We start from the raw sequence: 15,195 nt of genomic DNA on the forward strand, positions 1-15,195 counted from the left end.
TAAGGAAAGCCACAGAATTAAAATGTAACCAAATAAAGCAGAGATGGACACAGACATGCTCTGGCTCCTCTTTTCCTTATATGGTAAAGGAGCGTGAGTAGAGGGGCGGGGCTGTCACTGAAACGTCATCAACGTGCTCCGGAAACGTATCAAGATGTAACTTGTTTGACTAAAGTTAGCGTTGTTTGTGACCAAGAAGAGTATTATTGATCTACTTTTTTCATCCCAATAAGTACCTCTATATTGCTTAGTAAGCCCTGAAGATGAGTGGGAGTGAAAAAGAAAAGGTAAGGCAACAGCAGTTAGCTACTTAGCCTTTTTTTTTTATAGCTTAGCATATTTGATTCAGTTAACATTTACTCAAATAATTTCATGCATCCAGGGTCCTTGTTGCCTACCGTTCTTTCTTTTTTTACACAGGAGGACTATGCAGCCCTGAAGGACGAGGGGAACACCCTTTTCAAGGCAGGAGACATGCAGGGCGCTGTCCGCTGTTACACCAAAGCATTAAAGCTGAGTGACAGCAAAGCAGAGAGAGCTGTCCTGCACCGCAACCGCTCTGCCTGCTACCTGAAACAGGAGGAGTACAGCAAGGCAGAGAGTGATGCCTCCAAAGGTGGGATAAATACATTACAGACATGGACATTGTGCATCAAGGACACCATTTAGTTTAAATATATGGTCACCTAAATACACAATTAAGCCTATTTTGTTGCTCCATAGTTTCTCTTGGAATAAAATCACACTGTACATTTTACATTTATATATTCAGTTTAATATTTAATATTCCATCTGTCACATACTTATGTATCTATAATACCTTGCTTTATATCTTGTTATTGTTAATTTGTAAATTCAACATGTATATTTCTACTTTCTTGTTTATTTCTTGTCTTTTCATTTGTATTGTACAATGCCATGTCTTTTTATGCTGCTGCAACACAAAACATTTCCAAAATTGGGATCAATAAAGTACTATCGTATCTTATCTTATCTCATCTTATCTCTTATCTTTTCTTTATTGAAATATATCCATCCAGATGTATTGACTGTGACTTTCTGAGGTTTGGGCTGTAGCTTACCCCAAACCAGGATCCTGACTGAAGTACGGCATTTTAGTTGGCTTAAATGGACATAAGATTACATTCAAAATGATCAATAGCTATAACTATTTTCAAATGTCAGACCGTTGGGGAAGTGTTTTACTGAGAAACCCTTTAACTATGCATTCACCAACATACTTTCTTACCTTTTTGATTTGAGAAACCATGTCCAGGTGTTGCAAGTAATATTCAACAACGTTATGGCATGTTTGACTTATGATCTGCAGCCATAGTTTGGCTGATTTGAGATGTGTTACTTTATTGTTGCATTAACTTTTAGATATATGGATGCATGTAAACAGTTACACTGAATGTTGGTCTGTCACTCTTTTCAGCGCTCGATACTGACCCAGGTGATGTGAAAGCCAGGTTCAGGAGAGCTCAGGCTTTCCAGAAACTCGTTCGCCTTGATCAAGCGTTTATGGATGCTCAGAAGTGTGCCCAGCTGGAACCCAAAAACAAAGCCTTCCAGGATTTGCTCAGACAGCTAGGAGCACAGATTCAGCAGAAGGTGATGTGGGTTTTTTTTTATAAAGTAAAGAGACAGAGAGGTTAGTCTTCTGTTGTTAACAGTAACCTGAAGAAACGATGACTTATTACGGTATTATTTTTTAACCTTTTTTTGTAGTCGGTGCAACTGAACTCCACAGATGCTCGTGTGCAGCAGATGTTCTCCCTCCTCTTAGATGCATCTGCAAATGACTCAGATCGACAAAAGGTAAGGGCAACTCGTATGGCAGGAAGAAATTGTTCTAAGCTTCTTTTAATAATGCGCCGTTGTGTTTTGATCTGTGTGTGATTCATTATTCAATTTCAGGCTGCTCAGAATCTAGTGGTGTTATCTCGAGAAGATGCGGGAGCTGAGCAGATCTTCCGGAACGATGGAGTGAAGCTGATCCAGAAACTTCTTCATTCAAATCAGGAGGATGTGGTCCTTTCTGCCCTGAGGACTCTGGTTGGGTTGTGCACAGGGCATCAGTCCAGAGTAAGTTTGACATTCTTATTCTGTTACGCACTAATTTATACTTTGTTCTTGGGCTGCTCGATTATGGCAAAAATCATAATCTCGATTATTTGGGTCAATAATTGTAATTGCGATTATTAAATGCAATTATTCATTGACTTTGAAAACATCCATTTATTGGAGAAAAAAATGTTGAACAGTATGTTTTTAACAGTTGATTACCCTGAACTTTAAGTATAATTGAACTGCAAAATCAAAAAAAAAAAGTAATAATAAAAAAATAATCGTTTTATTTCGATTACGTTATTTTCGTAATCGTTGCAAGCCATAATCGTAATCGCGATTTAAAATACAATTAATTGAGCAGCCCTACTTTGTTCCTTTTTAATATCCATGCATTTCTGTTTCAACTCTGTACGCTGTAGTGCAGCTGTATCAGCAGGTACTGTTATATCTCAACAGCCTTGTCAGAGACTATAATTACCACAGTTGTAAAGATGGTGAATTGCTGCTTTTATCGCTGACATACACTGTTTTGTTCCCAGACAATGGCTATAGTGAATGAGTTGGGAATGGAGCAGCTGTGTGGAGTAATGGGATCAGGAGCCTCCACTGTGTCTCTGGCTGCCTGCCACCTGCTGCAGGTGATGTTTGAGTCTCTGACAGAGGTCATGAAAAGAGAGATCCGAGGGAAGGACGAAGCCATACTTGCTGGTTAGTTTGGACTCTGATCATGAGTATATTGGAAGTTGGCCACACTTGAAAGTTCATCAATAAGTTAATCAATAACAGTTTTAGAGCTTTCTCTTCTGTGCTTTTAATGATAATTTATTGTGTGATTTTAAAACAGAACCCTCCAAGGAGTTGCGCTCAATGCTACGTCACCTCTTGGAAATGATGCCAGCATCTAATGTGTCGGGGACGGGCAGAGACAGCGCCATCAACCTCATGGTCAAACAAGTTCCTCGGAAGTCCTTGAAAAACCCAGATAACTCCCTCACGTTGTGGGTGATCGACCAGGGTATGAAAACACACCTGCATATAATGTAGAATTCACACATTACTATGCCATGATTTATAGAAAAGACATAGATCTTCTTCCAAACATACCTACTAACTATGTGGTATATTAAAGACTATTGCAAACCCATTTCAAACATTTTGCCTCTAATGTTTTTGGATCACGATGTTAATTAACTCCTTGTTTTTCCGCAGGACTGAAGAAAATTCTGGCAGTGGCTGGGACCGTCCCTGAGCTCTCAGAAGGACCACCTCTTACAGAAAACTCCCACATGAGCTGCTCTGTCTTGCTAAGCAAACTCTACGATGACCTAAAGAACGACACAGAGAGGGAGAACTTCAACAAGCTATGTGAAGAATATGTGCAGTGAGTTTTCCACCAAAACTGTTACTAATTGCCTCCCTCAACGAGGTTTATCTGTTTATTCATCTGTCTGTTAGCACTATTGCAGAATAACTACTTGCCCAGTTTTCATTCAACTTGGAAGTGTGTAGCATAGGTTAAGAGGAAGAACCTATTAAATGTTGGGTGCAGATACACAAACTAAGTTTCACTTCTGTTAACATTGAGAGATGTGTGCTAGATTCATGTGGTGTAGGAATAATGAGTTTATTACTGGGAACAATTCACACAAAAGCCCTAAAAGTCGGGATGTTGCAAACCAAATCTTTAGTACACATTTTCATGGCTCAACTGAGCAATACATCAGGCATTGAACACATCTTATTTATAGTGTTCATGTACATTTTAAGTGCCATTCTGGTTTCCAATGTTTCTGTCACTTGAGCTGCTTCATATTGCTATGACTTAGGAAAATAAAACGTATTACAGACAATAAGCCCAAAGGGGGGATATTTCACTTTCTAACCAGATGTTTTTCTTGTCAGGCAATATTTTAACCAACCTGGTCTGGACGCTAAGCTGCGAGCCATTCAGGCGGTTTCGGTGCTCCTCCAAGGGCCGAGCGAAGTGGGTAACAGAACTCTGGAGATGTCGGGAATGATGGATGCTGTCATCGCTCTGTGTGCGTCCGAAGATGTGACTCACCAGCAGGTCGCCGTGGAGACTGTGATCCATGCTGCAGGCAAAGCCAAGAGAGCCTCCTTCATCACAGCCAACGGGGTGGCACTTCTGAAGGATCTCTACAAGAAGAGCGAGAATGACAGGATCCGCGTGAGAGCCCTGGTGGTAAGTGCTTCAACAAAGCAAGTGTATTGAACATCTCTATATAAAGATGAGTTGACTGTGGTTTGTGATGGTTATTATTACACAGGGTTTGTGCAAGCTTGGATCAGCTGGAGGGACGGACTTCAGCATGAAGCAGTTTGCAGAGGGATCCACGCTAAGGCTCGCCAAGCAGTGCAGGAAGTATGTTTTTCTGAGTTGAATCTTGAGAAATGTCTGCCTATTCCATGCATACTTTTATTTAAGACAATCGTGTTGCTTGAATATTTTCCAGGTGGCTGTGTAATGAGTCTTTGCCCACAACCTCCCGCCGCTGGTCTGTGGAAGGCCTCGCCTACCTCACTTTTGATGCTGATGTGAAGGAGGACTTGGTGGAAGACAAAAATGCTCTCCAGGCCATGTTTGAGCTAGCAAAGGTTTGACTGATCATTGTAAAAAATAGTTTTTAATTTTAGTTACACATGGACAATACAGGGCAATTGGTAAGGCAAGTTTATTTATATAGCACCTTTCAACACAAGGCAATTCAAAGTGCTTTACAATAATGAAAGACCTTAAGAGCATTAAGAAATAGTGCAGCAGAAACCGATAAAATGGCATTTAAAAACACTCATTTAAAAGCAAAGATAATAAAAAATGAATACTGAATAACAGTTACAGTGCAGTGTGAGATATGAATATATCAATTAAAAGCAGTGGCAAAAAGAAAATGTTAAGTCAGATTACCCTCAGAAGAGGTGGTTTACATGTTTGTAGTATATAAAACCACCACCTTAAAGGTAGGGTATGTAAGTTTGAGAAACCGGCTTGAGATCGCTAGACTTTGAAAATACACGACCGGAGAAAATCTGCCACTTCCTTACAGAGCCCCTCCTCCAACACACACGAACGCGCACATGACCAATGAGGTAACGAGATAAGTTTGTGCACAGATGGAAGGCTGACAGGCAGGTAGGCCATCCAGTTACTTTAGCCGGCCCGGCTGGTCGTGCTTTTTACAGTACTACGGCTTCCACAGATGAATTTTTTTTTTTTATGGATTTTTTGTCAAAGCACTTTAAATATTCATTGCTATCGGGATGTTAAGAGCATTCCATGGAATATAACAAAAAGTGTATCTTTTGTTGTTTACTGTTGACTATGATAGCCTTGACAACCTTGTTTTTCTTTGTTACTGCAGTCTGAGGATAAGACGGTGCTGTTTGCTGTGGGCTCCACATTAGTGAATTGCACCAACAGCTATGAAGTGGAGAAGCCAGACCCTCAGATGGTGGAGCTGGCCAAGTATGCAAAGCAGCACGTGCCCGAGGTGCATCCCAAGGTACTATTTTTCAAATCTACTTTCTTAATGTAGAGCTACATTTTCTTCACACAAACATCAGACATTATAACTTCCATATTGCATAGAAGCTCTCCTGTTCTTCTCGGCATTGTTTAAAACTTGAGATTGTTTTTCATGAGTCTTTTTCTGTGTCAGGATGCAACTTCCTATGTGGAGAAAAGATTGGGGAAGCTGCTGGAGGCTGGTGTGGTGTCTGCGTTGGTGTGTATGGTCAAAAAAGAGAGCCCTGCCCTCACCGAGGCTTGTAGGGAAGGTATCGCTAGGTAAGAAAATGGCAGTAGGTATTTTTCACTCACTGTTGGCTCTGTAGATTTTCTGGTAACAGTATTTTGTCACGGCAGGATCTTCTTGGCTTTGGTGGATCGCCAGGAGGACAGAGGCACAGTGGTGGCACAGGGTGGAGGAAAGGTAGAGCACCCTGATAAATATACACTAGTTTAGCCAAAACACTGGTCTGAATACACCTTGCTTTACTGTTTATGGTTCATTTCTTTTTGATTGTCCTTCATAGGCTCTGATCCCACTGGCATCTGACAACACAGATTTAGGAAAAATCAAAGCAGCCCAAGCGCTGGCAAAAATAACCATCACATCTAACCCAGAGATTGCCTTCCCAGGAGAAAGGGTGAGAATCTCATGCTGTAAAAATGATTTTCAGTTAAAAGAACTTTTCCTTCTTAATTCTGTCTCATTTTCTTTTCCCAGATCAATGAGATGGTGCGCCCCCTTGTCAGTCTTCTGACTATTGAATGCACCCTGCTGCAGAACTTTGAGGCACTCATGGCTCTCACCAACCTAGCTGGCATCAACGAAAGACTCAGGTGGGCCACTAGGGGGATCCTCTCCTAAGAAATAGAAGTCAAATATATGAGAACTGAGAAAGAGCATGAGAACTTTCAAATAATCAGACACCCACGTTTAGTTGGAGTTTAGCAAATCTTCTTTCCTCAAACAAACAAAGGAACATTATGTCGTACCTGTTGTTACAGATAAATACAAGATTTGTTATGGTTACACATGTAGGATCCTAGTTTTTTCATGCCCCAAAGTAAAAATAAACGTGTAAATAGCCATACCAGAGCTGTTTTTAGGACTTAAGTTTTAAAATAAATATTTAGTGTACAGAGAGAGAGACAGAGCAATTTAGAAGCTATAACTGCCTGGTGGTCGCTTTATTGTTTTTGGCGTTTATCAGGTCACGCTAAAAAAAAAATTTGAATAAGATCTGACGTCCTTTCTATATATATATAGATATATATATATGATTGTCTTGTATTTAAACATAGCTTTTCTGTATCATTATTTGGAGTATCAGATTGTATTTTTGTTATTTCACAGACAAAAGATCATAAAGGAGAAGGCAGTCGCAAAAATTGAAGGCTACATGTTTGAGGAGCACGACCTGGTCCGAGCTGCTGCCACAGAGTGCATGTGTAATCTGGTTTTAAGCACAGAGGTAAGACGCATAATTATATATGATTGTATGTCACAACTAATGTTGAAAAGTAGAAGTAAGATTGGGTTTTTCTTCAGGTTCAGAAGCTGTATTTAGCCACAGGGAACGATCGCCTGAAGCTGCTGGTGCTCTACAGCGGGGAGGATGATGAGAGGCTACGAAAAGCTGCTGCAGGAACTCTGGCCATGCTGACCTCAGAGCAGCCTGAGCTCTGCGCCCGCATCCCTGGAACAGTAAGCATGCAAAGGCAGCAGCTCACTGTCCATCAACTCAGCACTGTGGCATACCGCAATGATGCATTATTCAGTTTAGCTCACATTTCTTCCTGTTTTCCTCTCTTCCTAGACGACACACTGGCTAGAGATTTTACAGTCACTATTGCTCTGTGAAATATCCGACCTGCGGCACCGTGGAGTGGTCATAGTTCAGAACATCATGCAAGCGGACAAGAGTCTGGCTGAGACCATCATGGAGAGTGAAGCTCTGGAGATTCTCTCTGTCCTGGCGAAAGGAGGAGAGGGCACTTCGAAACCCATTTCTAAGGCAGCTCAGAACTGTTTGGACATCGCCGTGGAGTACAGCATCATCATGTCCAGGGAAGGCAGGGAAAAGGAAAAGGGAACTGAACCATGAAAGAGTACAGTATGTGGATGTGCCACCAGGCAATGTTGAAGTGCTGTGAGAATTGTGTGGACCCAGCAAAGTCATTTCACTTATGCAGGAAACTTTTGGTCTGGGTGGGTACAAGCAAATCCGGAAATGCTCATGTGTCTTAACTTAACACTGTCCCTAGCAATAAAAAGATGAAAAAAGATAGTTGGTAAGGAAAGCAAGCAGATGCAAACAGAGGTGTTGTACTCTTTCACATTGCGTTGCTTTCACATTGTATTGTTGTCTTAATTATACTGAATGTTCTTGGACCACCACCAAAAGTATAGGTTGGGCCAAGTATGCTCTATACAATCTTTACTAAAGATTGCTATTCCTTGATATTTCTAAATGTTTTTATTTTGATATTATGATTCCCAAAAAAACATTATATTTATCATTATGTGCACTTTTATATTTAGTGTGAATTAAGTTTCAGCAGCTTTCAGCATTCCCTCACATTTTCTGAAGGAAATGCATTGATTTTATAATATTTGAACCTAAACACACTAAAAGTTAAACATTTCCTTCACAAATGTGCATTTTGTTTTGATGTATGTTATTGTGTATTATTATCCACACCACATTCCTTGTGCTTCAATTGTATGGTTTGTTTTCTAGTAATGACTGAACACAAAAAATAAAACATGTATGTGAACTCTCTTGCTTCAACAATGGTTGCCGCTTATTATATTATCAAGTCATTTTGCACCAGGTTTACTCGTAGACAAATTCATTTTCTGTACATGAAAGTTTTTGGAAACACTTGACACATTGCCTTTAATGACACACCACTTTGTGTTATTATATTGTTTTTGCTACGATGTGAAATTGATGTTTCTTAATTGGAGCATTTCAGTTCCTCAGACTTATTTCGGATGTTTGTCACTGTTCGTATTTCCAGAAAATATATAAACAGAATGCAACCAAAGAATGGGCAATGCTAACGAATGTTAAATAGGCTACATTATAATTTCGTTGCATGATAACATCTTTATAAAAGTGATGTCCCAATCTCAACAAATGAAGCTATGTTTGGATTGATTCAGTGATGCGCGCCCTTGTCTAAATCCTAAATGTTAAAAAAACAGAATCATATGTTTGTAGATGGGTCATTCTACAGAGAAGGTGGAAGTGCTGTCACTTACTTTTGCAGACACCAAAATACATGACGTTGACCTAATACTCACATTCATTATATATGTTGAATAAATAGAGATTGTCTTTGCAATGGTACTAAATAAAAAATGATTTTATACGTAAATTGCAATTTATTTAAAATGTCAAGTTCAAGGAACTGCCTTGTCACTTTGATCATACATGGAAGCCTATAGTTTTAATTTAAAAGATTTTTTTTTCAATAAATAAATCTAATTTATATTTACATAACATTACAAGCATTAAATATAACACTGAAATGGTACCAAAAAAAAGCAAATTATTATTAATATCAAATAAATGTCAGTCACCCAAAATTACGTCATTGGTGTTACTGCTACACAAAACGCTTTTATTTTTGAAATAATGTACTGAAGTGCCTCCTGTAACAAGAGATCATTTGAGGCAGTGCAGTGGACAAAGACATAAGGAAAGTCAGATACTTCTTACTTTGTTTGTTAAAGGTGTCATTTTATCTTCAAATTTTACATGCGTCTTTCAAGTCTGTCATTAGTGTTACTGATTGCATAGTCCTAGGGGTGAACATTTGAATGGGAAAATGTATTGTATTGAAGAGTTAAACGATTTTGATATTGACTGAAGCCATATTTGGTCTGACACATTGCAGCCATTTTGTTAAAATGGTAGTGTTTTCTCCAAATTGTCACTGGTGTTACTCTTCTTCCTGGTAACACGTAACACCAGTGACATTCCTATACAAATAAGCTTTGTATAAAGTATACAAATATTTTAAGCTCTACTTGTTGTGGATTCATCAAGTTAAGAGTTAGTTATTGCTATTTAACAGGTTTTAGATGTTTTTAGAAGGAATCTATTTCAGCAGATTTGTATCACCCAGATTCCACCTTTTCTGTAGAATGACCCAGATATATAGTCAGATGACGAACTCAGTACCACAGTCTCCATCTCAAGGCCTAGCTTTCTTAAAACATTGATGTACTTTAGCTGGATGCCTCAGAGTCATCAATGACGTTCTATTATCAGTGTTGTGAAATAGATTATATTAGAAAACTATGTTGAAAGAATTGTGAATTGTTTTGTTGCTGTAGCATTTTAACCATGGTTGTCTACCGATACTTTATAATATTCTCAAAAGTGTTATTAAAAGACATTGTTGAGGGGGGCTGCGTGAATGCTTGTGCGCATGCGCAGTATACCCGTATGCACCCACACTTTTGCAGAAAACTGTGTCGCACGTCTTTCCGCAGCGTAAACAGAAGTTACCCGTTTCAAATGCGGTGGTTCGGTTTTGGCTTCAACGCATTTGGCCAGATATATGGACAAGATCAATTATTGGAAGGAGAATGTTTTGAGAATGAACAGGAAGTCAAAGTGAGTAGTCCAATAGAGTGTACTGCTCAGGAGGACAGAAGTGACTGCAGACTGAAGACGGATTGTCAAATCAGAGCAAGCTGGAGTCGAAGAGCATCTTTGTATTTGAATGGTAAGCCTATCAAAAATAAAACGGCTCTTGTTTGACACTCGGAGTGCGTCGATGATATTAATATCACTCTTTATCGAAATACTAATTATCCACCTTGCTCCCTGTTTGCTAGGTGACAGCTGTGTGTGCCTATCAGGTTTCGTCTCCAATGACTCCTGTGGTAATCCTGTAAAAGAGAGCCGAGGCTGTAAAGATGCCATCATCAGTGAATCATACCTGACCCTCGCTTTCTCAGACAGACTTGAGTCCTGGGATCTGCAAAAGAAAGAGACGTCTCCATCATGGAGCATGGAAATAAAAACAGAACCAGAGATCTCTGGTAATCTTCTACAAGTATGATATGTGTTAAAAAAATATCAGTTTCAATATCAGGATACATGTATTATTATCCCTGCAAGAATGGAAGTAATCATTCATGCATTTGGTACGTACAACTAGTTCCCGAACAGTGTCCTTCACATACAAGAGGGGGTGTTACACAGTCACAAGATGCAGGAATACCGGTTCAAATCAGTATAATGTTTTGTTTAGATTAGCTAAAGAAGAACCACGTCAGAAATGATCATGCTTGTCATATGTCTATCTCCAGAGAGGCTGAATAATCATGTTAAGCGTTGTCACATAGCTATATTATGCCTAAAAGTAAAACAGTGTGTCCTGACACTCTTCTAGGTAATCATCATACATCTTGTCATGTACACAGAGAGTTGGGCCTTTGTTATCATGTGCTACTCTAATATTGGAAGAGTACATTCAGTATTTTCCCAACAATATGTTAATTGGCTAAATGGATATCTTTATGCTGCTATAGGAACCCCTCTAAATCTCCCATTGGTTCCTGGGGGATACATAGCCACCAAAACGCCCCTCTACCGCTCCTTATCCCCACACCTGAGAGCCAAGAGTCTGGCCCTGAGCTCGGAGCATGCCATCCTCCTCAGTGCCTCTGGAACTGTGTACACCTGGGGACTTGGCAGGTAGACCTAATGCTTAAACACCTGTATTTAGTGGGAATCGGAGCAATATTATGCACTCATGCATATCTTGATCTTTTGTGTAATGCAGCCATGGTCAACTGGGGCATGGAGGCCTGACCCCTGAGGAGGAGCCCAGGGCAGTGGAGGCCCTCTGGGGGATGCCCATGAGCTGTGTAGCTACAGGAGGCTGGCACTCTGTCTGTATTAGTGGTGAGTGTTAAACAAAACGTTGCCAGTGAAAATTCTACAAATCGAGGTGGAAAAGGAACTTAAATGACATTGTTCTTCAGATGGGGGAGACCTTTATGTGTGGGGTTGGAATGAAAGTGGACAGCTTGGACTTCCATCACGAGGTCTGAGGAAAGCAACGCAGCAGAAAATTAGTCAACAACAAGAAGGTAAGAGACTTTTCGCCTCAAAACTCGATCAAACTAGTATTTATTTTTACCGACGGTGCTTTCCATCAACGAAAATACTATTATGTGCTGAAGATCACTCAACCCAATATGACATTTCTCTCAACTGTAACGTTTTTCGTGTGGTATGTATGATAGCTACAATTCTCCACACTTGAATAAGCATTTTCGCAGCATTTATCGAAGATGCTTGCCAAAATATTTACGCTGAACAACAGGGGGAAATGTTCACTGTTAGGTCTGTGGATTCACTGCCATTATCTCTTTTCAAATGTCATTTGGGCACCATAAGCGAAATGCAATCAAGCTGAATCGTACTGTGCTACAGTAAAAAGCTCATAACGCACATTTTCAAACTATTTAAATATATTGATAGTACTTGAAGTATGGGAAATTCTTTCATTATCTATGTTTATAATTTAACCATCCCCTAAACTGTAATGCAATCTCACCACTCAAAGTTGTAACTTAGAAGAAAATGGCATTACTGCAACATTTACTGTGCTGAACAGAATCACCATGCAGAGATGCCAGCACGTCTACTGCTGAAGAGCCACAAGAGGGAGAGACACATGAAGAGGTATTCATATCAATCCAGGCTTTCCCGGCTCTGCTGGATATCACTCCATCATGTGAAGTCAGCACAGTCAGCTGTGGCTGCCGACACACCGCTGCAGTAACAAGTAAGTAAACACTTGCAACACTTGGTAATGGTTGTATAATGATGCTTTTAATTGGCAGATCAGTCACTGTCATATTTATGTTCTAATTCCAGCCACAGGTGACCTCTACACTTGGGGCTGGGGTAAGTTTGAATTTAGAGCCAACTGACACCTAAACAGATTTTGGTTTATCTTTAGCATGCTCCCTGTACTCATTTAATTCATCATTATGCTTTAAGCACAACTTAAGCTAATACACTTACTCTGTCTATCCCTCTATTACCATTTAGGTGACTATGGCCAACTAGGACACCATACTTTGATCAGTTCAGATGAGCCTCAGCGTGTGGAGTTGTTTAAGGAGCAGCAGATGCGTGTGGTTGACGTAGTGTGCGGTGCGTGGAATACCTTTGCTTCTGTCGTCAAGGAGGAAGTAGCTGGCCCGTAAAGTAATATGGAATTCCCTTGATAAATGTGGACATTGGACTTTGGACAACATACCAGGAAGTGTTACTTATAACAACAAATACAAGAGTTTGAATGAAATGTATTTTGTATAATATAAAACAAACATTGTGAACAAGGTCTTCTTGAAAATATTTTTTATTTTCTTTATAGAAATAAAAAAATCACAGGTTTTTATATTTTATAAATGATCCATAAAATAGTTACGGCAATAAAATCCAGTATAATTTAAGGCAAATATCTAAAAGTGTTCTAATTGTAAATGAAACACCATATGAGAGTTAAAGGGTGATCCATTGCCACAGCCCATGAGGTCTTCACAGCACAATCTTGAAAGAACTGCGGAGAAATATAACAGAAGCAGTTAATTATGAACAACATTGCTTTTAGTAAACTATATATCTATCCATCTATATATCATCATTTGATTTTTAGTCACCTGACGAAATCTGGAGATCTTGAAATGACATGCTGAAACTCTGAGAGGTTCACAGTCCCATCCTTGTCAATATCTGACTCTTCCAGAATCTGTAAAACAAACCAAGGGAACAACTGTTACTCTGACAGGTAGGTGTTCAGAGCTGTTTGAACCATGTAGTGTGTCTTTCTACATATTTGAAAAGGAAGAAGCCCCAGTGAACTCACATTGTTAATGAGCTGCCTCATTTCTTCAGGAGTAAGCCTTGTGTCGTCTGTCTCACCGGTGAGGCAGTTTACCAACTTCTCCAGATCGCCACAATCAAGAGTTCCATCATCGTCAAAGTCTGAAAATACAAATATGCTTGTTACACAGATTGATGAATTACATGTTTTAATTAGTAACCAGATTTTTGCATCCACCTATTTACCAAATATACGGAATGCATAGTGGGATTTGATTTCCAGAGTAGCAGAGTCACTGAAGGCACTTAGGAGATCCAGGAAGTCCTCAAATGTGAGGCCTCCATCTTTGTATTCAGATGTTGAGAATACATTGCAGATTCTTTTCCTGAAAGGGTTGGACTGTAAGAAGGACAAGTACAAGGGTCAGTGCAGTTTATCATTACTTCTACAAGAACACACAAAGCACAAGACACTCCTAGTCATGTTATGCATATGACCACTAAGCAGTCAACATCACATTTCTCCTATTTTACTTTCCAATAGCTTTTCACCTTGAGCTCTGGCAGAGTGAGAATCCTCTCCATTGGCACTCTGTTATTTGGAAGGTCTTTTTCATCTTTAGTGAGCAGTTCAGTGAATCTCTTGTGGGCACTAAACAAATGAATAAAAAAAGACATACGCATGGATCACAATAAACATTGATTCCTATGCTTTATAAAACATGTTTTTTATGTGGCATGCAGCACACTTACAGAAGAATTTCCTGTTTTGTCAAGAAAGTCAGCTCCTAAAAGTACAAATGAGTATTATTAAAATGACAAGTCACAGAATACATAAAGCAATACTTTAAAAAAAAAAGTCTGACTTTTCTATAATAGGTACATGACATCCATGGTCTGAGTTGTTATATTGGTAACAATAATAGCGATATAAGCTTGATGAATAGTGGTATTTCAATAAAGCTACCACTAGCGTTATGGTAGTTTAACTAACTTTACGTTATAGACCGCAAGATAATCATACTTGATACCAATGCTGTAACAGTTTTAAGTTGCCTTTAAACGTTAGGCTAAAATAACTTCTATGTTACGATATCCTCGTTTATAAAATACAACTTTTCAACTTTAGCCACTCGGTTAACAATGTCGATATAATATGTACTTCGGCACTTACTTGATATTCTGAGAGCATATCCTTCCCAAGTTGACTTGCAGTAGTTCCCATTTCGGATAATTCAGGTCGCAAATGTACTTTTGTTGTTGTGAAGAGTTACGCAGCGAGTTAAGTTACTCTTTACATCGCCTACTTCCGGGTATCTAAGTAGAGCGTCCCCTTTCCTGTATTTGGCTGTAACGGTTTCCATAGTGACGTACATGCAAACAGCTTCCTTTATAATATTCTTTCAGGACAAATGGCGAAGGCTGGTGACTTGTGGGTCTTACCTATGAAGTTATTTTAAAAAATCATCTTACTTTATTTTGACACAGTTCATTGTGAATAAAACAAAACCCTGACTCTAGTCTGAGTGACACTGAATTACTTTGGAAATTCCTACTTTTTAATTCTAACAACTGGGAAACCTGCAGACTTTTTGTTATTCTTCCATTCCAATCTTCGTGTCTTCATACAGTAACATCGATGACATTTATTATATTACTAATAATGTTTTAATATAAGATGTACATATTTTTGCAATGATTTTTTTTGCAGTAGTTTATCACTGGGTCCTA

At 39.2% G+C, this 15,195-nt stretch overlaps 4 protein-coding genes across 4 annotated transcripts in view; 2 read left to right on the forward strand and 2 right to left on the reverse strand.

Moving 5' to 3' along the window:
* man2a2 (mannosidase, alpha, class 2A, member 2) overlaps positions 1 to 421 on the reverse strand; it is a 21,728-nt gene extending 21,307 nt beyond the window's left edge. Inside the window, exon 1 of the mRNA XM_071203481.1 lies at positions 399 to 421. The gene's annotated coding sequence lies outside the window, so the exon portion shown is untranslated. The remainder of the gene's footprint in view (positions 1 to 398) is intronic.
* unc45a (unc-45 myosin chaperone A) lies at positions 124 to 8,380 on the forward strand. Its single transcript, XM_034085467.2, has 19 exons — positions 124 to 287; positions 421 to 616; positions 1,439 to 1,614; positions 1,732 to 1,821; positions 1,921 to 2,088; positions 2,613 to 2,781; positions 2,918 to 3,088; positions 3,283 to 3,454; positions 3,976 to 4,276; positions 4,362 to 4,456; positions 4,548 to 4,689; positions 5,454 to 5,594; positions 5,751 to 5,878; positions 5,957 to 6,023; positions 6,127 to 6,240; positions 6,321 to 6,436; positions 6,954 to 7,071; positions 7,149 to 7,304; positions 7,417 to 8,380. The coding sequence occupies exons 1-19, from the start codon at positions 264 to 266 to the stop codon at positions 7,702 to 7,704; spliced, it is 2,832 nt and encodes a 943-aa protein (XP_033941358.1). The 5' UTR covers positions 124 to 263; the 3' UTR covers positions 7,705 to 8,380.
* Positions 8,381 to 10,046: 1,666 nt separating this feature from the next.
* Positions 10,047 to 12,981, forward strand: LOC117447730 (RCC1 domain-containing protein 1-like). Its single transcript, XM_034084595.2, has 8 exons — positions 10,047 to 10,342; positions 10,455 to 10,661; positions 11,154 to 11,319; positions 11,408 to 11,529; positions 11,610 to 11,717; positions 12,248 to 12,418; positions 12,511 to 12,540; positions 12,688 to 12,981. The coding sequence occupies exons 1-8, from the start codon at positions 10,060 to 10,062 to the stop codon at positions 12,843 to 12,845; spliced, it is 1,245 nt and encodes a 414-aa protein (XP_033940486.1). The 5' UTR covers positions 10,047 to 10,059; the 3' UTR covers positions 12,846 to 12,981.
* Position 12,982: 1 nt separating this feature from the next.
* Positions 12,983 to 14,823, reverse strand: LOC117447731 (calcium and integrin-binding protein 1-like). The gene is made up of 7 exons (XM_034084596.2): positions 14,639 to 14,823; positions 14,218 to 14,252; positions 14,017 to 14,116; positions 13,711 to 13,864; positions 13,508 to 13,626; positions 13,302 to 13,390; positions 12,983 to 13,201 (listed from the first exon to the last, which is right to left on the reverse strand). The coding sequence occupies exons 1-7, from the start codon at positions 14,687 to 14,689 to the stop codon at positions 13,180 to 13,182; spliced, it is 570 nt and encodes a 189-aa protein (XP_033940487.1). The 5' UTR covers positions 14,690 to 14,823; the 3' UTR covers positions 12,983 to 13,179.
* Between the last annotated feature and the right edge of the window lie 372 nt (positions 14,824 to 15,195).

This window comes from Pseudochaenichthys georgianus, chromosome 6, assembly GCF_902827115.2.
Source record: "Pseudochaenichthys georgianus chromosome 6, fPseGeo1.2, whole genome shotgun sequence".
In the NCBI taxonomy this organism is placed as follows: Eukaryota; Metazoa; Chordata; class Actinopteri; order Perciformes; family Channichthyidae; genus Pseudochaenichthys; species Pseudochaenichthys georgianus.

Excerpts from the sequence above, each read along its gene's own strand:
- LOC117447730 (XM_034084595.2), top strand. The coding sequence starts at position 10,060 with ATGCACCCACACTTTTGCAGAAAACTGTGTCGCACGTCTTTCCGCAGC. Across the intron at positions 11,530-11,609 it reads GCACTCTGTCTGTATTAGTG|ATGGGGGAGACCTTTATGTG; the intron begins GTGAGTGTTAAA and ends ATTGTTCTTCAG. Across the intron at positions 12,419-12,510 it reads ACACACCGCTGCAGTAACAA|CCACAGGTGACCTCTACACT; the intron begins GTAAGTAAACAC and ends TTCTAATTCCAG.
- LOC117447731 (XM_034084596.2), bottom strand. The coding sequence starts at position 14,689 with ATGGGAACTACTGCAAGTCAACTTGGGAAGGATATGCTCTCAGAATAT. Across the intron at positions 14,117-14,217 it reads ACAAAACAGGAAATTCTTCT|TGCCCACAAGAGATTCACTG; the intron begins GTAAGTGTGCTG and ends TCATTTGTTTAG. Across the intron at positions 13,202-13,301 it reads AGATCTCCAGATTTCGTCAG|TTCTTTCAAGATTGTGCTGT; the intron begins GTGACTAAAAAT and ends ATTTCTCCGCAG.
- unc45a (XM_034085467.2), top strand. The coding sequence starts at position 264 with ATGAGTGGGAGTGAAAAAGAAAAG. Across the intron at positions 1,615-1,731 it reads GAGCACAGATTCAGCAGAAG|TCGGTGCAACTGAACTCCAC; the intron begins GTGATGTGGGTT and ends CTTTTTTTGTAG. Across the intron at positions 6,437-6,953 it reads GGCATCAACGAAAGACTCAG|ACAAAAGATCATAAAGGAGA; the intron begins GTGGGCCACTAG and ends GTTATTTCACAG.